General features: G+C 53.9%; 1 protein-coding gene across 28 annotated transcripts in view; it reads left to right on the top strand.

The window, feature by feature from the left end:
• Positions 1-17,088, top strand: part of CACNA1G (calcium channel, voltage-dependent, T type, alpha 1G subunit) — a 65,192-nt gene that overhangs the window by 30,290 nt on the left and 17,814 nt on the right. For 13 of the 28 annotated variants that reach the window (XM_006832447.1, XM_006832445.1, XM_006832437.1 and 10 more), the window contains exons 10-24: positions 559-710; positions 1,742-1,927; positions 2,040-2,154; positions 2,247-2,402; positions 5,138-5,206; positions 6,591-6,675; positions 6,761-6,954; positions 7,871-8,302; positions 9,131-9,231; positions 9,454-9,577; positions 11,765-11,833; positions 11,979-12,163; positions 13,027-13,153; positions 14,806-14,931; positions 16,579-16,668. In XM_006832447.1, the coding sequence (XP_006832510.1) occupies positions 559-710; positions 1,742-1,927; positions 2,040-2,154; positions 2,247-2,402; positions 5,138-5,206; positions 6,591-6,675; positions 6,761-6,954; positions 7,871-8,302; positions 9,131-9,231; positions 9,454-9,577; positions 11,765-11,833; positions 11,979-12,163; positions 13,027-13,153; positions 14,806-14,931; positions 16,579-16,668 (2,211 nt within the window). The remainder of the gene's footprint in view (positions 1-558; positions 711-1,741; positions 1,928-2,039; positions 2,155-2,246; positions 2,403-5,137; positions 5,207-6,590; positions 6,676-6,760; positions 6,955-7,870; positions 8,303-9,130; positions 9,232-9,453; positions 9,578-11,764; positions 11,834-11,978; positions 12,164-13,026; positions 13,154-14,805; positions 14,932-16,578; positions 16,669-17,088) is intronic. The other 15 variants (XM_006832453.1, XM_006832446.1, XM_006832438.1 and 12 more) reach the window with 4 other exon arrangements.

Here is a 17,088-nt window from a genome sequence, read left to right as displayed (position 1 = left end):
AATTAACCCAGGTGCCTCAGCCTCTGTGACAATCATGGGGTGTCCTTTCTGCCCACCAGCAGATGCATGACCAAGAATGTGCATGTGTGTGCCTGTGTCTGGAAGGAGGCAAGCAGAGCCGACAGTTGTCCAAGAGCAGGCTGCCAAGTCCTCAGAGTCATCATTGTTGGACACATGTGACTTTGTGTGTGGCCTGTGAGGCTTTGGCAATCATCAGACTGCTGGCCACAGTCCCCCAAGCTAGCCTGACAGCAAGGCCCAGCATGGGTCTCAGGGTTCCCAACAGGAGCCTGTGGCCCCAGGGTCTGAAAGCTCAACCTGGGGAAGAGGCTGCAGGTTTCTTGGGACCACTTTGTGGGTGGCTGCCTGTATGCATTGTCTCATTGACCCTTGAGCCAATTCACCCAGAAGCCTGGGCATCAGCCACAGTCCCCCTCGCCCCTCCCCAAGCTTGCTGTTTCTGCTCCCCCTGTCCCACGTGGTTCCATGTTTGGGAGGATCTGGTGGAGGGCTCAGGGACAGGCTGTAGCTGTTTCATGCTCTCCCCACACCTTCCAGCCGGAGGAGCTCACCAACGCACTGGAAATCAGCAACATCGTATTTACCAGCCTCTTTGCCCTGGAGATGCTGCTGAAGCTGCTTGTATATGGACCCTTTGGTTACATCAAGAATCCCTACAACATTTTTGATGGGGTCATTGTTGTCATCAGGTAAGACTGCCTTTCCCCCAGAGACATAGTTGCAGAAAACAGCGCCTGTGATCTCTCACAGCTGGGGTTGGAAACTGATGGCCAATAGATACTGCTTACTGGTGTCTTCCCTCAAGTGGTGCCCAGAGCACATGCCATACGAGGAGGCTTCAAAATGTTCATGGCAAATTTGGTTTAAAAGATAATAGAATTTTCTGCAAATTCTATTATCTTTTAATTCAAAAGGTACCTACCGTACCTTAGCTATGCCTGTGCCCTCCCGGCCTCTTTCTGGAGGTCCAGAAATGCCAACAGATTTGGTTTGGGGTGGGGAGCCATGCAGCCCATGCCTCTGTGTGTGTGGGGTGATGGTCAGGAATCAGGCTTCACAGCTCACAGGACCTGTCCCCCAATCCCAGTGGTAGGGGAACCTCTGTGTCCCCACGTTCTACTCCACCCTCTCCCTCAGCCCCATCTTGCTCACTTGGTACTTGGGATCCTGTTTTCTTTTGGCCATGCTCCTCCTCAGTCTCATCTCCCACCCCTATCCATTGCCCTTTGACCCTCCCTGGTCTGGGATAGGTGAGGCTTGGGGAGTTGGCTTTGGAGAGGCATCTGAGTGGTCCCTGCTTACAAAGTGTTTGGAATCTCAGATGCCAGCAACTTGCTTTAGGGTTTCCAAGACCTTGGGAAGCTGCTCTGTTCCCCTACGCCTGAGGCCATGAGAACTGCTTTATTGCTTTCTGGAATTGGCTTTAGATTTCATTAGCAGAGAACAAACCAAATATTCCATAGCCTGATGTTGTTGAATTGGTGGGGTTTGGGGAGACAGTGTCTGCTGCCAGGATGTGACCTCTGGAGAGAAGGGGAAGGTGGCCTGGGCTTCCTCAGACCCTCACTAGCTTGGAGTTACAGCCAGGAGGCCAGAAGACTGTGTGGGCCACATTTTCTCAGACTGAGAGGCCAGTCTAAGCCCTCAGGTGCTGCTGAGCTCCTCCAAAGGGGAGGCCGATGCAGAGGCAGTGGGCTTAGGCTCCTTGCCCCCCTTGCAGCGTGTGGGAGATCGTGGGCCAGCAGGGGGGCGGCCTGTCGGTGCTGCGTACCTTCCGCCTAATGAGGGTACTGAAGTTGGTGCGCTTCCTGCCGGCGCTGCAGCGGCAGCTCGTGGTGCTCATGAAGACCATGGACAACGTGGCCACCTTCTGCATGTTGCTCATGCTCTTCATCTTCATCTTCAGGTGAGGGCGGTGCGGGTTCGCATGCTGCCTGGGAGATGGGTCAGGCTTAGGGCGAAAGGGCAGAGGGGCAGGGAGTGCTGGCCTGACCCCACCTGTAATTCTGTGTTTTCAGCATCCTGGGCATGCATCTCTTCGGCTGCAAATTCGCGTCTGAGCGGGATGGAGACACACTGCCAGACCGGAAGAATTTTGACTCCCTGCTCTGGGCTATCGTCACAGTCTTCCAGGTACAAAGAGGGTAACAGGGCAGAGGGTGCTACTGTGGAGGCTGATGAAGGCCCTGACTCCTGCCCTCTGCCCCGCCTCATCTTTCCCACAGATCCTGACTCAGGAAGACTGGAACAAGGTTCTCTACAATGGGATGGCCTCCACATCGTCCTGGGCCGCACTCTACTTTATTGCCCTCATGACCTTTGGCAACTATGTGCTATTTAACCTGCTCGTGGCCATTCTGGTGGAGGGCTTCCAGGCAGAGGTAACCCCTTGCCCTATCTCATCCACCTTCACCCTGCCCACACAGTCTTACTTCCAGGACTTGGTCACCAAGTCATAGTGACCTGAGGGGTCTAGCAGGAAGCACTTTTCAAACTAAGTCAGCGGATTTTAGGTTTCACGCAGCCCCTTATCACTTGGGAGAAAGAGTGGTGGTGCGGGGCCTCTGAAGAGATGGTTCCCTGATGGGTGGGCCTTCCCTGGTAAGTGTCTGGGGTACACAGTACAGCTGGATCCCTGAGTAAGAATGTTTTCTGGGACTTCAGAGAGAACCCATCTGAGCTAAGAGGTAGGGATGGCTTGTGTGTAAGCCGTGTGCACTCTGACTGAGCTGATGAAGATGCCACTGGGTCCCAGGCAGGGTTGAGCTGCCCAGGGTGAGAAATGAGCCCAATTAGCTGCAGGCATGGCAGAGATGAGTGTCCTATTTCCAGCTCTGGCTGTCACTTTCGTCACAGGCAGCGTCATCAATTAATATTGATTTACATCGATCCTGCCCTTGCCAGGCCGGGGTACAGCCTTTGCCTGACAGACTTGTTGCCTTCGCATCCCCTGCTCTGCTGCTCCTCCCCCAACACCGTGCCTTCAGGCCCACCCCAGCTCCTCTGCGCCTTCACAGTGCAGACTGACCCAACCTAAAAACCCTCTAGGTTGGATGTGGAGAAGCTCTTGGTCCAGTTCTCTCTGGGTGACCCGGATGGAAACTCCCGCTGTGGCCTGGTCTATAAATACCCAGCTCATGGTGGAAAAACAAAAATCTATTTTCCGACTCCTTTCCCAGCCCTGCAAGGGAGGGCTGTTCCCTGTGGGCCAGGCTGGGATGGTGAAGTGCAGTCTGTCTGTCCCACACTGCCCTTTCTCCACTTCCGTTTTAACTCTGTAGTTATCCGTTAGCGAATTTCCTTCCACTGGCTGGTAGTGAGGGCAGCCTGGCGGTGGTGGTGTTGGGGTCTCCGGCCTGGGCCCCCTGATGGGAGTAGGGTTGTGGGCACCCTCTTTGGGATGAGACATTCATTAACTTGGGGTTTCCTGGCCTGATACTTAAAGGGTGACACACGGCTCCTATTAAAGCCAGTGTCTCTAGGAAATCTATCACCTAGCTGCTGCCCTTCACCAGTGGGAGGGGGACTCAAGTTGCGGGGAGATCCCTCCAGTCCCTTCTAAACCAAAGCTCCTGAGGGCTAAGACTTCCTCAGAAAAATTCCTGTAGAGGGAACTGGAAATCTCCCTGAGCCTGAGCAGAGACCCTCCCCTTAGCAGCGCAGTGTGGTGTCCAGTTGTCCTGCAGGGACCCATTGCAGACAGCCCTGTCCCCACCACTCAGCCCTTCCAGAAAACACCTTGTTAAATTGAGTGCAGCTGAGCCGACCCTGGTTGCTAGGCAGCAGCCAAACCTGAGTGTGGGAATGAAGAACTGCAGGGCCGTCTGACCTGGTCACTGTGGCTCGGCCGGGGGCACGTGGGCTGCCCGAGCCTGAGGGGCAGCCTCACCCTCTCAGGCCTTCAGAGTATAATGGCTGGGGCGGGCAGGGGTCTCTCCCAGGGCACAGGACTGTCTACAGGGCAGTGCTTCCAGTGGGGCAAGTTTGATAAAGGATTTCAGGATGAACCCCGCCATCCACAGAGTGGGCAGTGGCCAGGGCCTGAGTATCCATATGAGAGGATACTGTGACTGGCTGACCATGCCTGGGTGGGACCACCTGCCCCTTCCTGTGTGGGTCTCAAGGGGGGGCAGGAACTAGCACTAAAGGAGGCCCTGTTGTATGAAAGGGGAGGTTGGTTTTGCTGGGGGGGGGTGTTTGTTTTTCACAAACAAGACATCCTACCTCAGCGCAGGAGGTGGCTGTCCCCATTTTGTCCACAAGCAGGAGGGTTCAAGAATCTCCCCCTGCTGGTCCAGCCACCTGCCAAGAGGTAGAAGGGGGTGGCCCAGGAGTGGGCTTGCTGGCTGTTGGTTTTCTGCTGGCAGGGGGCAGTGTCCTGACTCCCTGAGTATTTATCATGCACACATTTAATTAAATGAGCAGGCAGCAGGCCCGGTATGAGGCCATTAATTGATATTAAACAACATCACAGCCGCCATTCCACTGTTGCTTGTCACATCCCATCCCAAATGCATCAGCCCGACTGATGGTGATTTGGAGGGACAGAGGCGGAGCCTGTGAGAAGTGATGGGCCTGTTTAGTTTCTTCCTTAGTCACCAACTTTCACCCTCCTTCCCAGTTTCCTGCTCATTTTCCAAGCCCACTTCCTCAGTGCCAGGGAGAGGAGGGCTGTATGCAGGACTAGAGACTTGGGGATCAAGTCCCAGGTCCACTTCTTGTGCTCTGAACTTTTCCGAGCCTCAGGTGCCTCACCTGTAAGACAGTGATGGAGTACTGCTTCCCACCTTGGGAGGACTCGAACTAGCATTAGTGAAACAGTTAGCGCTGTGTCCAGCATATCCTCCACACGGAAGCTGTCACGATCAGGGTTGCTGGAGACTCTTTTGTCTTTCCTGCCCTGTCCTCCATCTCTGCCCTCACCTTCCAGAATCATTCTGGCCTGAGGGCCTGAAGTTGAATTCTGGAAGGCCTTCCTGTTGGCATTCCTCACTTGCCATTTCTCCTGCTCTGGGCCCACGGCACCATTCCTCATTTCCATCTTCTTTCGAGGCCCATATTTGAAAGCTCGAGCACCGGTGACAGCACCCCTCCCCACCTCCCCCTCTCCCTGTAGGAAATCAGCAAACGGGAAGATGCTAGTGGACAGTTGAGCTGTATTCAGCTGCCTGTCGACTCTCAGGGGGTAGGTACGAAATCCTGAGTCAGCATGCCCCCTCCACTCCGCCCCCGTGTTTCTGTGCTCATTGTTCACGCTCAGCTGCTGTGCAATCTGTGGTGGCCGTGGTGGTCATTGGTGTTGTGAGGTTTGCTTCCATTTTAAGTCCCTTTTCCCATGAGGACATGGAAGGGGGGGATGTCTCTTTGTTCTGCCCTTTCTATCCACAAAGGGCTGGCCAGAGAAGGAAGGGACTTAGAATCCTTTGTGTGTACCTATGTGGTGCCCCCATGCGTGTGGTGTCTGCCCTGGGTCCTGGAGGAGTCTGAGACATCAGGCCTCAGTAAGACTGGTGACAATGACCGCAGACCTGCTCACCATCTCTCTGCCCTTTGCCCTGAGTCCCTTTTGGAGACCCCAGAGGCTGCCTCAGCTCAGGACTAGTCTTTGGAGCATGTAAGGATGAGGTGTGGCACTTGCCAGATGTACCCAAATGTGAAGTCCCTTCTGAGTCTCTGGCCTCTGAACCACCCAGGAAGTCCAACTAGGCCTATCAAGACATGCTCCTCCCCAGCCCCCACTTTGAGCCGGTGACCTGCTGTTCCCTGCACTGCCACCATAATTCAGAGCGAACCCAGGAGTCCTGTGGGACCTCACAGTGCTTTGCATCCCGAGCAGCCCCCTGGAGATCCCACTTGATAATTAAAGGCCTCATTAGGGATGTAAACTAAGTTAATGAAAAGGATCCCCTGAGATGCCAATTACGCAATATTTATGTCCTTATCAAAAGTAGCAATCAAGTATTTTTTAATAACTTCTTAAGGAGAAGTGTGTAATTACTGGGGGACCTACTGACCTGCTAGGAAGGAAGAAAAATCTGTCCCAGACCCAGGGAGAGAGGTAAAAATAGGGCCAGGGGAGGAGCTGGGGCTTGGGGCAGATGGAGGAAGAGCTAAGGGACTGAACTGGTGTCCTTGGACTGAGCTGCTCTGTCTGGGGTCTTTCCATTTACTTCCACGGTCCCCAGGTCTGAGGCCCAGGAGAGGGCAGCTGTGGAGGGGCGGCAGAAGGGCCTCAGTAGCCTTAGGGAATTGAGCTCTGATGATCACATCACTTAGGTCTCCAGCCTTCTCTGGCCTGTGCTGCCTACCAGCTAGCCTTTCGTCCTCAGCCAGGCTTGGCATCAGTCCCAGCCAGGCTAGTTGGGCTGTGGGCTTGGTTAGCCATCTCTGAGGTGTGACTGGTGGAGGCAGAAGCATCAGGGCCCTGCACCGGTGCATGCTTTGTGCCGTGGTTGCTGGTTCCGTGGCCTATATGTGGTGTGTGTGTGTGAAGAAAGGAAGACCTCAGCCATCCTGTCCTCCCCCTACCCCAGCCAGGTCCCTAATTGCTTGCTGCTCTTTGGCCCTAGGGAGATGCCAACAAGTCTGAGTCAGAGCAGGATTTCTTCTCGCCCAGCCTGGACGGCGATGGGAATAGGAAGAAGCGCTTGGCCTGTGAGTACCTGTCCTGGGAGTGCTGGCCCTGGGCCTGGACTGACCCCTGGTGGATTGGGGGACTCTCCCTCTCTTCCCCCTGCAGTGGTATCCCTGGGAGAGCACCCCGAGCTACAGAAGAGCCTGTTGCCACCTCTCATCATCCACACGGCTGCCACACCCATGTCGCTGCCAAAGAGCTCCAGCACAGGCCTGGGGGAACCTCTGGGCCCCACCTCCCGCCGCACCAGCAGCTGCTGGTCCGCAGAGCCTGGGGCTGCCCTGGAGATGAAGTCACCGGTAGGAGACACACATGGACACCACAATGGGCGCTGTACAGGGGGCAACGGGAAGAGAGATGGAGGGGGCAGGCCCAAGGGTTAGACAGAGGCTAGAAGGAGTCTGTGTGTGTCTTGGCAATGCAGACAAGAGGAAAAGCCCTAAAGTTGGAGGCAAAGATGAAAAAAAAAAAAAATCTTGCCTTTTCTGTTCCCTAACTGAAGGACCTTGGGCAAGAATCAAAGGCTCTGAGCCTCCTTAACCAAAATCGGATCACTTGCCTACCAAGTTTATTTCAATCCATGGTGACCCCATATGTGTCAGAGGAGAACTATGCTCCAGGGATTTTTAATGGCAATAGATCATTAGGGCTTTCTTCTGAGGTGCCTCTAGAAGGGTTTGAACCTGTAACCTTTCAGTTAGCACCATACGTAATCATAATATTAGCAAGCCTACATCTAGTTAATGACTCTGGACCAAACGCAGTTCTAAACGCTGAACATAAATGTTTTTGTGCATTCAATCCTCATAGCGATCTTTGAAGTAGGTTTACACGTTGTTCTCATTTTATAGTCTCAGAGTGAAGTGACTTGTCAAAAATTCCACAGCTAGAAGGCAGCAATCCAGCATTTTAACCCAGGAGACTGGTGGCTGTGCCCATGTCTCATCGCAATTTTATATTGACTTTAAACAGCTGGTGGTAACACTTCTCTTTTACCCACGACATGAGGCCCAGAGAGGCTTAGTAATTTGCCCAAGATCGTATGGTTGGTTGGGATGAGTCAGGACCTGAACCCAGGCTGAATCCAAGTTCAAGGTTTCCTGCTTATGCCTGGTGTGGTGCTGGGGAGACACACAGGAAATGGGAATGCATTTAAGGGGGTGCAGGGCCCAATCCTGGCTGAACCCCATATCCTCGGCTCACCCCACCTCCCAGCCGAGTGTCCGTAGCTCCCCGCACAGTCCTTGGAGTGCAGCAAGCAGCTGGACCAGTAGACGCTCTAGCCGAAACAGCCTTGGACGAGCCCCCAGCCTGAAGCGGAGAAGCCCGAGTGGGGAGCGGCGGTCCCTGTTGTCCGGCAAGGGTCAGGAGAGCCAGGATGAGGAGGACAGCTCAGAGGAAGAGCGTGCCAGCCCGGCAGCCAGTGACAGTCGCCATGGGGGCTCCTTGGAACGAGAAGCCAAGGGCTCTTTCGACCTGCCGGATACCCTGCAGGTGCCTGGGCTGCACCGCACGGCCAGTGGCCGCAGCTCAGTGTCCGAGCACCAGGACTGCAATGGCAAGTCAGATTCAGGGCGCCTAGCCCGGGCCCTGCATCCCGACGGTCCTCCGTTGGATGGGGATGATGCTGATGACGAGGGAAACCTGGTGAGGCACTTGTGGGCCCAGTGACCTCTCACCCCTGACTTTTAGAGAGATGGGAGCTACAGGGCTAGACAACCCATCCCCAACTTTTGTGGCACTCGGGATGAGAAGGAGTGGGTGCTCAGGCCTGGAAAAGGCTCCACACAGCAGCGCCTAACTCCCCCTGCCTGTCTCTCTCTGCTCCTCAGTCCCTGGTGGATATGAATGGTTTTTGGGCAGATGTGTATGAATCTTTCATGGTCCTCCCCTGTGACTCAGAAAGACCCATCACTCATCTCTCCAAGCTGATGGCCCCTTCCCTGTCCCCTGTTCTCATCTCAACCTCATCACGAGCCTCAACTTCACACTGTTCTTATCCACTCACACTTCCTCTAGGCCTGGGGATGGGGTGCAGGGGTCCAGTAGCTCAGGGTTAGCATATGAGAAGAAGGGGTCAGCATCTCTGTGGACCCCGTGGGCCTCTGGGCAGACCGTGATGTGTACATATTTGAACACTGATGCAGCCTCCAACCTCAGTGGGAGGAACAGAGGACAGGCAGGGGCTGGGCTGGAGGCAGGGAAAGAAAACCTAGAGAGTCATGGGGCTGAGAGTGGAGAGGGTGCCGGGCAGAAGAGGGAGGGGATGAAGGAAGTAGGGATGTTTGGGAAGGAGAGCTAGAGGGCAAGGCTTTGATGGAGGTGGGGAAGTGGTTTTAGAAATCAAGGAAAAGAAGGAGGGCAGAGGGCTGGCCAGAGGTAGGAGAGAGTGGATGACTTGCTGCTGGGATGAAGAGAGGGGTGAGGATGAGGAGGACTAGACCCCCGCTCATAGTTCCTGTGCTGTTTCCACAGAGCAAAGGGCAACGAGTAAGGGCATGGGTTCGAGCCCGACTCCCCACCTGCTGCCGCGAGCGAGACTCTTGGTCAGCCTACATCTTCCCTCCACAGTCAAAGTAAGTGACCCTGACTATTCCTCCTCACAGGAAGTTACCCAGACAGGGGCAGGGTTACTAGAAGTGGTCCCCTAAGGTGGGGTGTATGAGTGAGGAGCTGGGTGTCAGGGGTCATGGTTGGGGACCAGGCAGGGTGGGAGGCTGTGGGTGACGCCTCTCACTGCTGCCCCTGCTGCCATGCTCCCCCTCCCCCTCTCGGCCTTTGCCTCTGTTCTGGAGCAGGTTTCGCTTGATGTGTCACCGGATCATCACCCACAAGATGTTTGACCACGTGGTTCTCGTCATTATCTTCCTCAATTGCATCACCATTGCCATGGAGCGCCCCAAAATCGACCCCCACAGTGCTGTGAGTCACTGGGACTATATGCATCAATGTTGCTGAGCACGTAACTCTGCGTGGGGATGGGGCCAGGCTCCTCCCGGGCATTTGCACCAATACAAGCAAGGAAGGCAAGAGGCCCAGAACCGCAGGGTCACACAGCTGAGGAGGGAAGGTGCCAGGATTCTAGCTTAGGTCCCCCTGACCCCATCCCTTGCTCCTGGAACCCCGAGATACCTCCTGTGTTCATCCCTGTCTCAGTTTCCCTTCTACAATATGACCGCTTGACTGGGGTGCGGCTCCTGCTCCTTACCTGGATGAAGATCTCAACTGAGTTCTGTGTTATTTACAGTCGCATGTTCTTGTGAGTGAGAGGGTTGGAGGCACAGGTGTGAGTTCCACGTAGGTGTTAGGGTGACTGGTGCCATGGGATGGGGGGTTTGGTCCCACATAGGCATTCTTGCAACCCCTGCTCCTGGTCATGAATCGTGCACAAATTGAGGGAAAAGGCCTTGTCCAGCCTGCCTTGTGGGGGTTGAAGACCAGAGAGAGGGAAGCTGCCCTCGGTCTTTCTTGGTTCTGCCAGATTACAGACAAGTCAGTTTTCAGGGGCCTTCTGCTCGGCTGGAGTTGTAGTCCTCAGAAGAGAGGAGAGGCCAGAGCAAGGGCCTAACCTCATTGGGATGGGCCCAGCTGGTTCTGAAGGGCTATGTCTGCCCCAGTACCATAAACCTGTCCCCTTGGGCAGCAGTTCAGGTCCTACCAGAGTGGGTGGGGTGCCTCTGTTTCCCCTCATAGTTTGTGCACCTGCTTGGGGGTTGCTAGAGGTGCTCCCCATTGCCCCTCCTTACTACCATTCATACCACTGTTTAGATTGAAATGCTACTGCTGCATCTGTTTTCCACTAGGGAAAGCTTCAGGCATGCCAGGGTGGGGATGGAGGGAGCCCGAGCAATGGAGAGACTGACCCAGGAATAGGTGGCGAAGGAACCCCCGTCCTGCTTGGTGACTGGTCACACTCACACCCTGGTGTCTCCATCGTCTCCAGTCCTCCCCCACCTTCCCTCACAGATTCTCTGTCACTCTCTCAGCCGGGGATCTTTCTCTCTCTGGACCCCTCTCTTGGTCACCCCGTGGTGGACTCAGTCTCAGGGGACAGGGCCATGTTCATCCCGCCCCAACTCATGCACCGGCCCCCTGCTTGTCCTGTGAGTCCATTTCTGGGGTGCATGTCAGTAAGCAAGGACAAGGGACACAGAGACAGAAAGGGTAGGAGGTGGTCAGAGACCAAGTGAAGTCCTTCCCAGTTTTCAGAAAGGAATCAAGGAATAAGGCCTGAGATGTCAGATTCAAATGACAGGTGAAGAGATCACGTTCTCCCTTGGTCACACCACTGGGGAGTCTGTTCAGGGGCAGGGCTGAGACTGTCCATGGAGGTGCAAGCCAGCCAAGGGTGATCCTCTGACTGATTTACATGTGTATCCACAAGTGTGTGTGTGTATCTGTGTCTGTTTGTCTGTCTGTGTCTGTGTATATGTGTTTGTGTCTGCCTGCCTGTATGTATGTGTCTGTATATCTGTGTGTGTTTGTTTGTCTGTGTATATGTCTGTATATCTGTGTGTCTATCTGTGTATATGTTTGTCTGTCTGTGTCTCTGTGTGTGTGTCTGTATATCTGCGTGTTTGTGTCTGTGTGTATTTCTCTATGTGTTTCTGTGTGTCTGTCTGTCTGTACATTTGTGTGTGTGTCTCTCTGTCTTTGTATCTGTGTGTATATCTGTGTCCATCTGTATATCTGTGTGTCTACGTATGTGTGTGTTTGTGTGTCTGTATATCTGCGTGTCTGTATGTGTGTGTATATATCTGTGTGTATGTATCTGTCTGTGTGTATTTGTCTGTACGTGTGTGCATATATCTGTGTGTGTATCTGTCTGTGTGTGTATTTGTCTGTATGTGTGTGCATATATCTGTGTGTGTGTATCTGTCTCTGTGTGTATTTGTCTGTATGTGTGTGCATATATCTGTGTGTGTATCTGTCTCTGTGTGTATTTGTCTGTATGTGTGTGCATATATCTGTGTGTGTGTATCTGTCTGTGTGTGGGAGGGTGGGAGTCATTTTCAGTCGAGTGCTGAAAGCAGCTCTGTGTGTAGAACCAGCCTGGCCCAAGGAGGTGGGGTTTCCTGGTGGCCAACACATGCCGCCTCTCTCTTGCAGGAGCGCATCTTCCTGACTCTCTCCAATTACATCTTCACCGCCGTCTTTCTGGCTGAAATGACAGTGAAGGTGATGGTGTTTGGGACCCTCTGGTTCATGTGGGGGTGGAGGCATCAGACCTAGCTGAGGGTGGGAGGAGTGGTTGGCCACAAGTGGGGGGCAGGGGTAGAGGCTGCTGCTGAAAGCGGCTGGTGACGTGGCCGGGGGTCTCCAGGTGGTGGCACTGGGCTGGTGCTTCGGGGAGCAGGCGTACCTTCGTAGCAGCTGGAATGTTCTGGACGGACTGCTGGTGCTCATCTCCGTCATCGACATCCTCGTGTCCATGGTCTCCAACAGTGGCACCAAGATCCTGGGCATGTTGAGGGTGTTGCGGCTGCTGCGGACCCTGCGCCCGCTCAGGTGACCCCCCCCCCACTCGAACAGTCCATGCCCCTCCCCAACACTGTGTCCCCTTCAGGGGCACCTCCAAGGGAGCACAAGTCTTCACACTCCCCTGCCTCTTACCTACCCCAGGCAACAGGCCACCCTACAGCTACTGTGTTTTACTCTGTCACATGGGTCACTGTAAGTCAAAGGTCTCCCTGACAACACACAACGACAGCAAATCTTCCTCCAAGAGTACACACACCTGCTTCCTCCTCCTGCCCAAGATAGCACACTCTCGGGGCTCACACAACTCAGAGACCAGAGATATCCTAATACCCTACTATCCCGCACCTGAAGCCTCCTCGAGAGTATCTTCAGGGGTGGCACTACCCCTTCCTGTGAGGTACCAAGCTCCTCGTGCTGCCTTTTCCACACTGAACGCCCCTTTCGGGAACTTGGAGCAGGGCAGACATCTGTCCTCTCAGGAACCCCTCTGCAATCCAGCATCCACCATCCCCCGTGTCAGAACTTCTCTTGGATGGTGTCAATACTGACTTAGTGTGAAGTTTCCGTCCTACTAGTCCCCCACTAACTCATCACCCACACGCCCCCCAGCACACTGCATCCCTTAGGAACTACCTCCTTGATGTAATTGCTCTCCCCACACCAGCCCCAGCAGATAGATGTTTGACATCTTGGGAGTGGAGAGGGGGCATGTGGGTGTGGGAGTGTGCAGTACTGAGAGAGTAAGTAGAGGGAGAAGGAGAATCCTACAAAAAGCCGACAGCCAACCTCTTACCTCTGCTGAAATTCAAAATGGAACTAGTGAGCCAGGATGGGGCTGGGGTATCAAAGCCGGGGGGCCCCTCTCACCCTCCCTCCGCCCCCCCCCCCAGGGTAATCAGCCGGGCACAGGGGCTGAAGCTGGTGGTGGAGACGCTGATGTCCTCGCTGAAGCCCATTGGTAACATCGTGGTCATCTGTTGTGCCTTCTTCATCATTTTTGGAATCCTAGGGGTGCAGGTTTGTGGGGGTCCATGAGAGCCTGGGACCGGCTATGGGTGAAAGACTGAGTGCCCCTTCCCACTTCCCTGCCCCCGACCCCGTGCCCTGGATACCTGGGTTCTGAGATACAAAAGACTGCCTCTGCTTTATTCCAGAGAGGAATAAATAGGAACACTTCCCTCAGGGACCTGGGCCTCAGGCCCCATTGCCTCCTGGACTTTTTGCAGAAAACTAGGAGCCTAGAATAGGGCCCCCAGGCAGGCCAGGGCCTCAGAGAGGCTGCCGGTCTGCGGTAGCCACGGTTGCTGTTCCTGCCCCTCTGCAGCCCCTTCCGGGAGCTCTGAGCTCCAAGGTTGGCCCACAGTCCACTCTGGGATCTCCTCCCTTCCTCCCCTGCCTGACCACGGTGGGCTGGAGGCCAGGCCCCGGATTCAGGGCCCAGACAGCTGGGTCAGGTTAGCAGTGTGCTGGCAGGCAGGAGGGTGCAGACCCCAGACGAGGCAGGAAATGGGGGCTGCTGGGGAACTTGGCCTTCAGCCCAGGGATGGAATTTGGCTTTGGTGGAGGAAGAGCGGGAGCTGTCGGCAGAATCCAGTGAGTGCCCGAGGGAGCCCTTCCAGGGGTCCTCCAGTGCCTCCAGCTTCAGGGTAAACAGATGGCTGTTGGGCAGCCTGGGAGCTTCTGAGTGCCTTGGCCCTTCTCTCCCCCTCCTTTTCTGGGATGTCCATTTGGCCCTGGGGAGGGGCTGATTCCCAGTTTCCTAGAAATTCTCTAGCCCTGGGAACCAGGCTGGGGTACATTTGCCAAAGTGGTGTGCTGCCTCTATGCAACCCCCTCCACACCGCACCACCCAAAGCTTCTTCCTCCCTCATTTCCCAGCTTCCTTGGCTCAAGAGTGAACGATTGTTGAGTTCAGTCCTGGATTCCGGGTAGATTTAGGCCTGTCCCAAGGGGCTGAGTCTTGGTGTGGTGCTGTAGAATAAGCACTGGACTGGTAACCAATTCAAGATTGGCAGTTCAAACCCACCAGCCGCTCCTTGAAAACCCTATACAGCATCTCTGTGAGTCAGAACTGACTCGACGACACTTAACTAGGGACTAAGAAATGCTGCTTACTCAGGCCCCCAGCCCTTCCTTCCCTCAAATCTCTTTCCCACCAAGACTCCTCTGACCTGGGCTGGAATGGAGTGAGGGCGAGCTTTGCAGTAAGGTAGTCCTCTCTGCACCTACTGGATAGGTGCCTTCTGGGTAGAATTACCTTCTCGGAGACTTGTTATTCTCATCCGTAAAATGGAGTCGATGAGACCTGAGTTTCTGATTTAGTGGGTCTGGCAGTGCTCCCTTGACTTGATTGCTCAGCCTGGGATCAGTGAAGTCAAGGGAGCACTGCCAGGAGCCAGAGCCCTCAGAGAAGGGAAGAAAGGCATTCAGGAGACAGGGAAAGGTGCAAGAGGACTCAGAGTAACGCATTTTCTACCCAAGGCTAAACCAGTGGTTCTCCAAGGGGACCTGGAGCAACAGTCAGCACCTTCTGGGAACTTATTAGAAAGGAAACTTCTCAGGTCCACCCCAGATGTGGGGGAGGTGGGGGCAGGAGCCCCGGGTTCCTGCGATCACAGCCTACTTCTCTCTGTCTCTGGGGGTGTGTGTCTCTCCACCTCTCCATCCAGCTCTTCAAAGGGAAGTTCTTCGTGTGCCAGGGCGAGGATACAAGGAATATCACCAATAAGTCTGACTGTGCTGAGGCAAGTTACCGGTGGGTTCGGCACAAGTACAACTTTGACAACCTTGGCCAGGTGAGCCCCAGGTTTTTCGGTGGGGGGCAGAGTTTCATGCTGATTTGACTGGGGTTGGAGAACGGGGAGAGAGAGCCAGGTGTGGTGGTCGAAGCATCCTCCGTTGTGGTACCCCTAACGTGCCACAGTCCATCCGAGAGCACACTGATGCGGGAGCCCACAGGATCCTTAACCCTCCTAAGAGATGGAGAAGGGGCCCCTGGGTGGTACACGCTTACCCAGTGGTGCCTCAGAAAACAGGTCTGGCGACTGGCTTCCTACGGAGCAGTTCTACTCTGTCCACATGGGGTCATCATGAGTCGTATTGAGTCAGAATCAACTCTATGGTAACTAATAGCATCAAGCCAAGGACATGGAGACTCAGAAAGGGCAAGGGACTTGCCCAGGGTCAAAAAGCTGGCATGTAGCAGAGACCCAAGTCACCTGTGCCACGTGGGTCAGGGCAGGCTGTCCTGGATGTGAACCTAGCGCCATCATTTACTAGCAGGGGCCTCAGTTTCACCCTCTGGGGAAGGAGGCCACCACAGTATCTGGCTGGAGGATGGGAGTAAGGACCAAAGAAGATGAAGTGTCTATGTGCTTAGCATGCTGGTATATTTAAAGGTTATTCCTGTTCTCACTCCACTTCCAGAAACAGAAATGGAGAACATGCAGTAACTCATTCCATTTTGCTCGTTTGTTTTCCAGCTTCACCCTGGTTGTTGCTTCTGGATTTCCTGGGTTTGGGTCTCTTGCCCTATCAGGCTAAAGCTTGTTGTTTTTGTTAGGTACCTTCGAGTCGGTACCAACTCATAGAAATCTTATGTACTACAGAATGAAACACTGCCCAGTCCTATGCCAGCCAAGCTCAGAATCCTTGCTACGTTTGAGCCCATTGCTGCTGCTACTGTGCCAATCCATCTCCTTGGGGGTCTTCCTCTTTTTCATTGACCCTCTCTACTTTACTAAGCATGATGTCCTTCTTTAGGGATTGGTCCCTCTTGATAATATGTCTAAAATGTGAGAGCCGAAGTCTGGCCATCCTGGCTTCTAAGGAGCATTCTGGCTATACTTCTTCCAACACAGACTTGTTTGTTTTTCTTCTGACACACCTTAGTCCTCAAATTGACATCTTTACTCTTGAACACGGAGCTCTGGTAGTGTAGTGGTTACGAATCGGGCTGCGAACCTTAAGGTCAGCGGTTCGAAACTCCCAGCCGCTCCGCGGGAGAAAGATGAGGCTTTCTACTCTCGTAAGGATTTACACCCTCAGAAACCCTGTACGGGGTCGCTATGGGTTGGAACTGACTCGACGGCACTTAACAACAACAACAACTCTTGAACACATTAAAGAGGTCTTGTGCAGGAAGATTGCCTAATGCAATCTGTGTTTGATTTTTTTGACTACTGCTTTCATGAGTGTTGATGGTGGATCTTTCATGAGTAAAATGGTCTTTGACAACTTCAATCTTATCTCCGCTTATTTTGATTTTTAAAAAAAATACTGGTGGCATAGCTTCCAGAATCACAGCAACACGCAAGCCACCACAGCATTGTGTCATGTGACTCCAGCTGACCTCTGAAGGGCTGGGCCTCCCCAACTTCTACCAGGAGGCACTTGGGAGATGCATGGTGAGCGGCTCTTCTCCTTCTTTCCTGGCTTTGCAGGCCCTGATGTCACTGTTTGTGTTGGCCTCCAAGGATGGTTGGGTGGACATCATGTATGATGGACTAGATGCCGTGGGCGTGGACCAGCAGGTACAGGGCTGAGGCGGGCAGGGTTGGTCTGTGGGCTCAAGTTCCTCAGCATGGTCTAACCTCAGGGATGTGGGCCCAGGCACTGAACAAGAAGAGCGCAAGGCAGGCTAGCCAGAGAATGCCAAAGCCGCATCAAGTGTTCTAGCATAAGTTGTAAGTGGTGGCCTGTAGGCTGACTCTGGGCATGCTTTATTGATCCACAATATACTTAATTTAAAAAAATTTTATGATACACATTTGAGTATTAGTGAATTTCACATAAAATTCCAGATTTGGGCCTGCTCAGGAGAAGTCTGAAAATCTAGAAACTCAGGGCTTATATTTCCCTAGGGTAGGAGTCAGCTGGAATAAAGAAGAGCAACTGCCCCTTTCGGTTGCAACATGCACTTCCGGTTTGCCACAATCCCTACCCCTCCCTAC

This window comes from Chrysochloris asiatica, unplaced genomic scaffold, assembly GCF_000296735.1.
Source record: "Chrysochloris asiatica unplaced genomic scaffold, ChrAsi1.0 scaffold00007, whole genome shotgun sequence".
Lineage (NCBI taxonomy): Eukaryota > Metazoa > Chordata > Mammalia > Afrosoricida > Chrysochloridae > Chrysochloris > Chrysochloris asiatica.
This window is presented reverse-complemented; position numbering and strand designations above follow the sequence as displayed.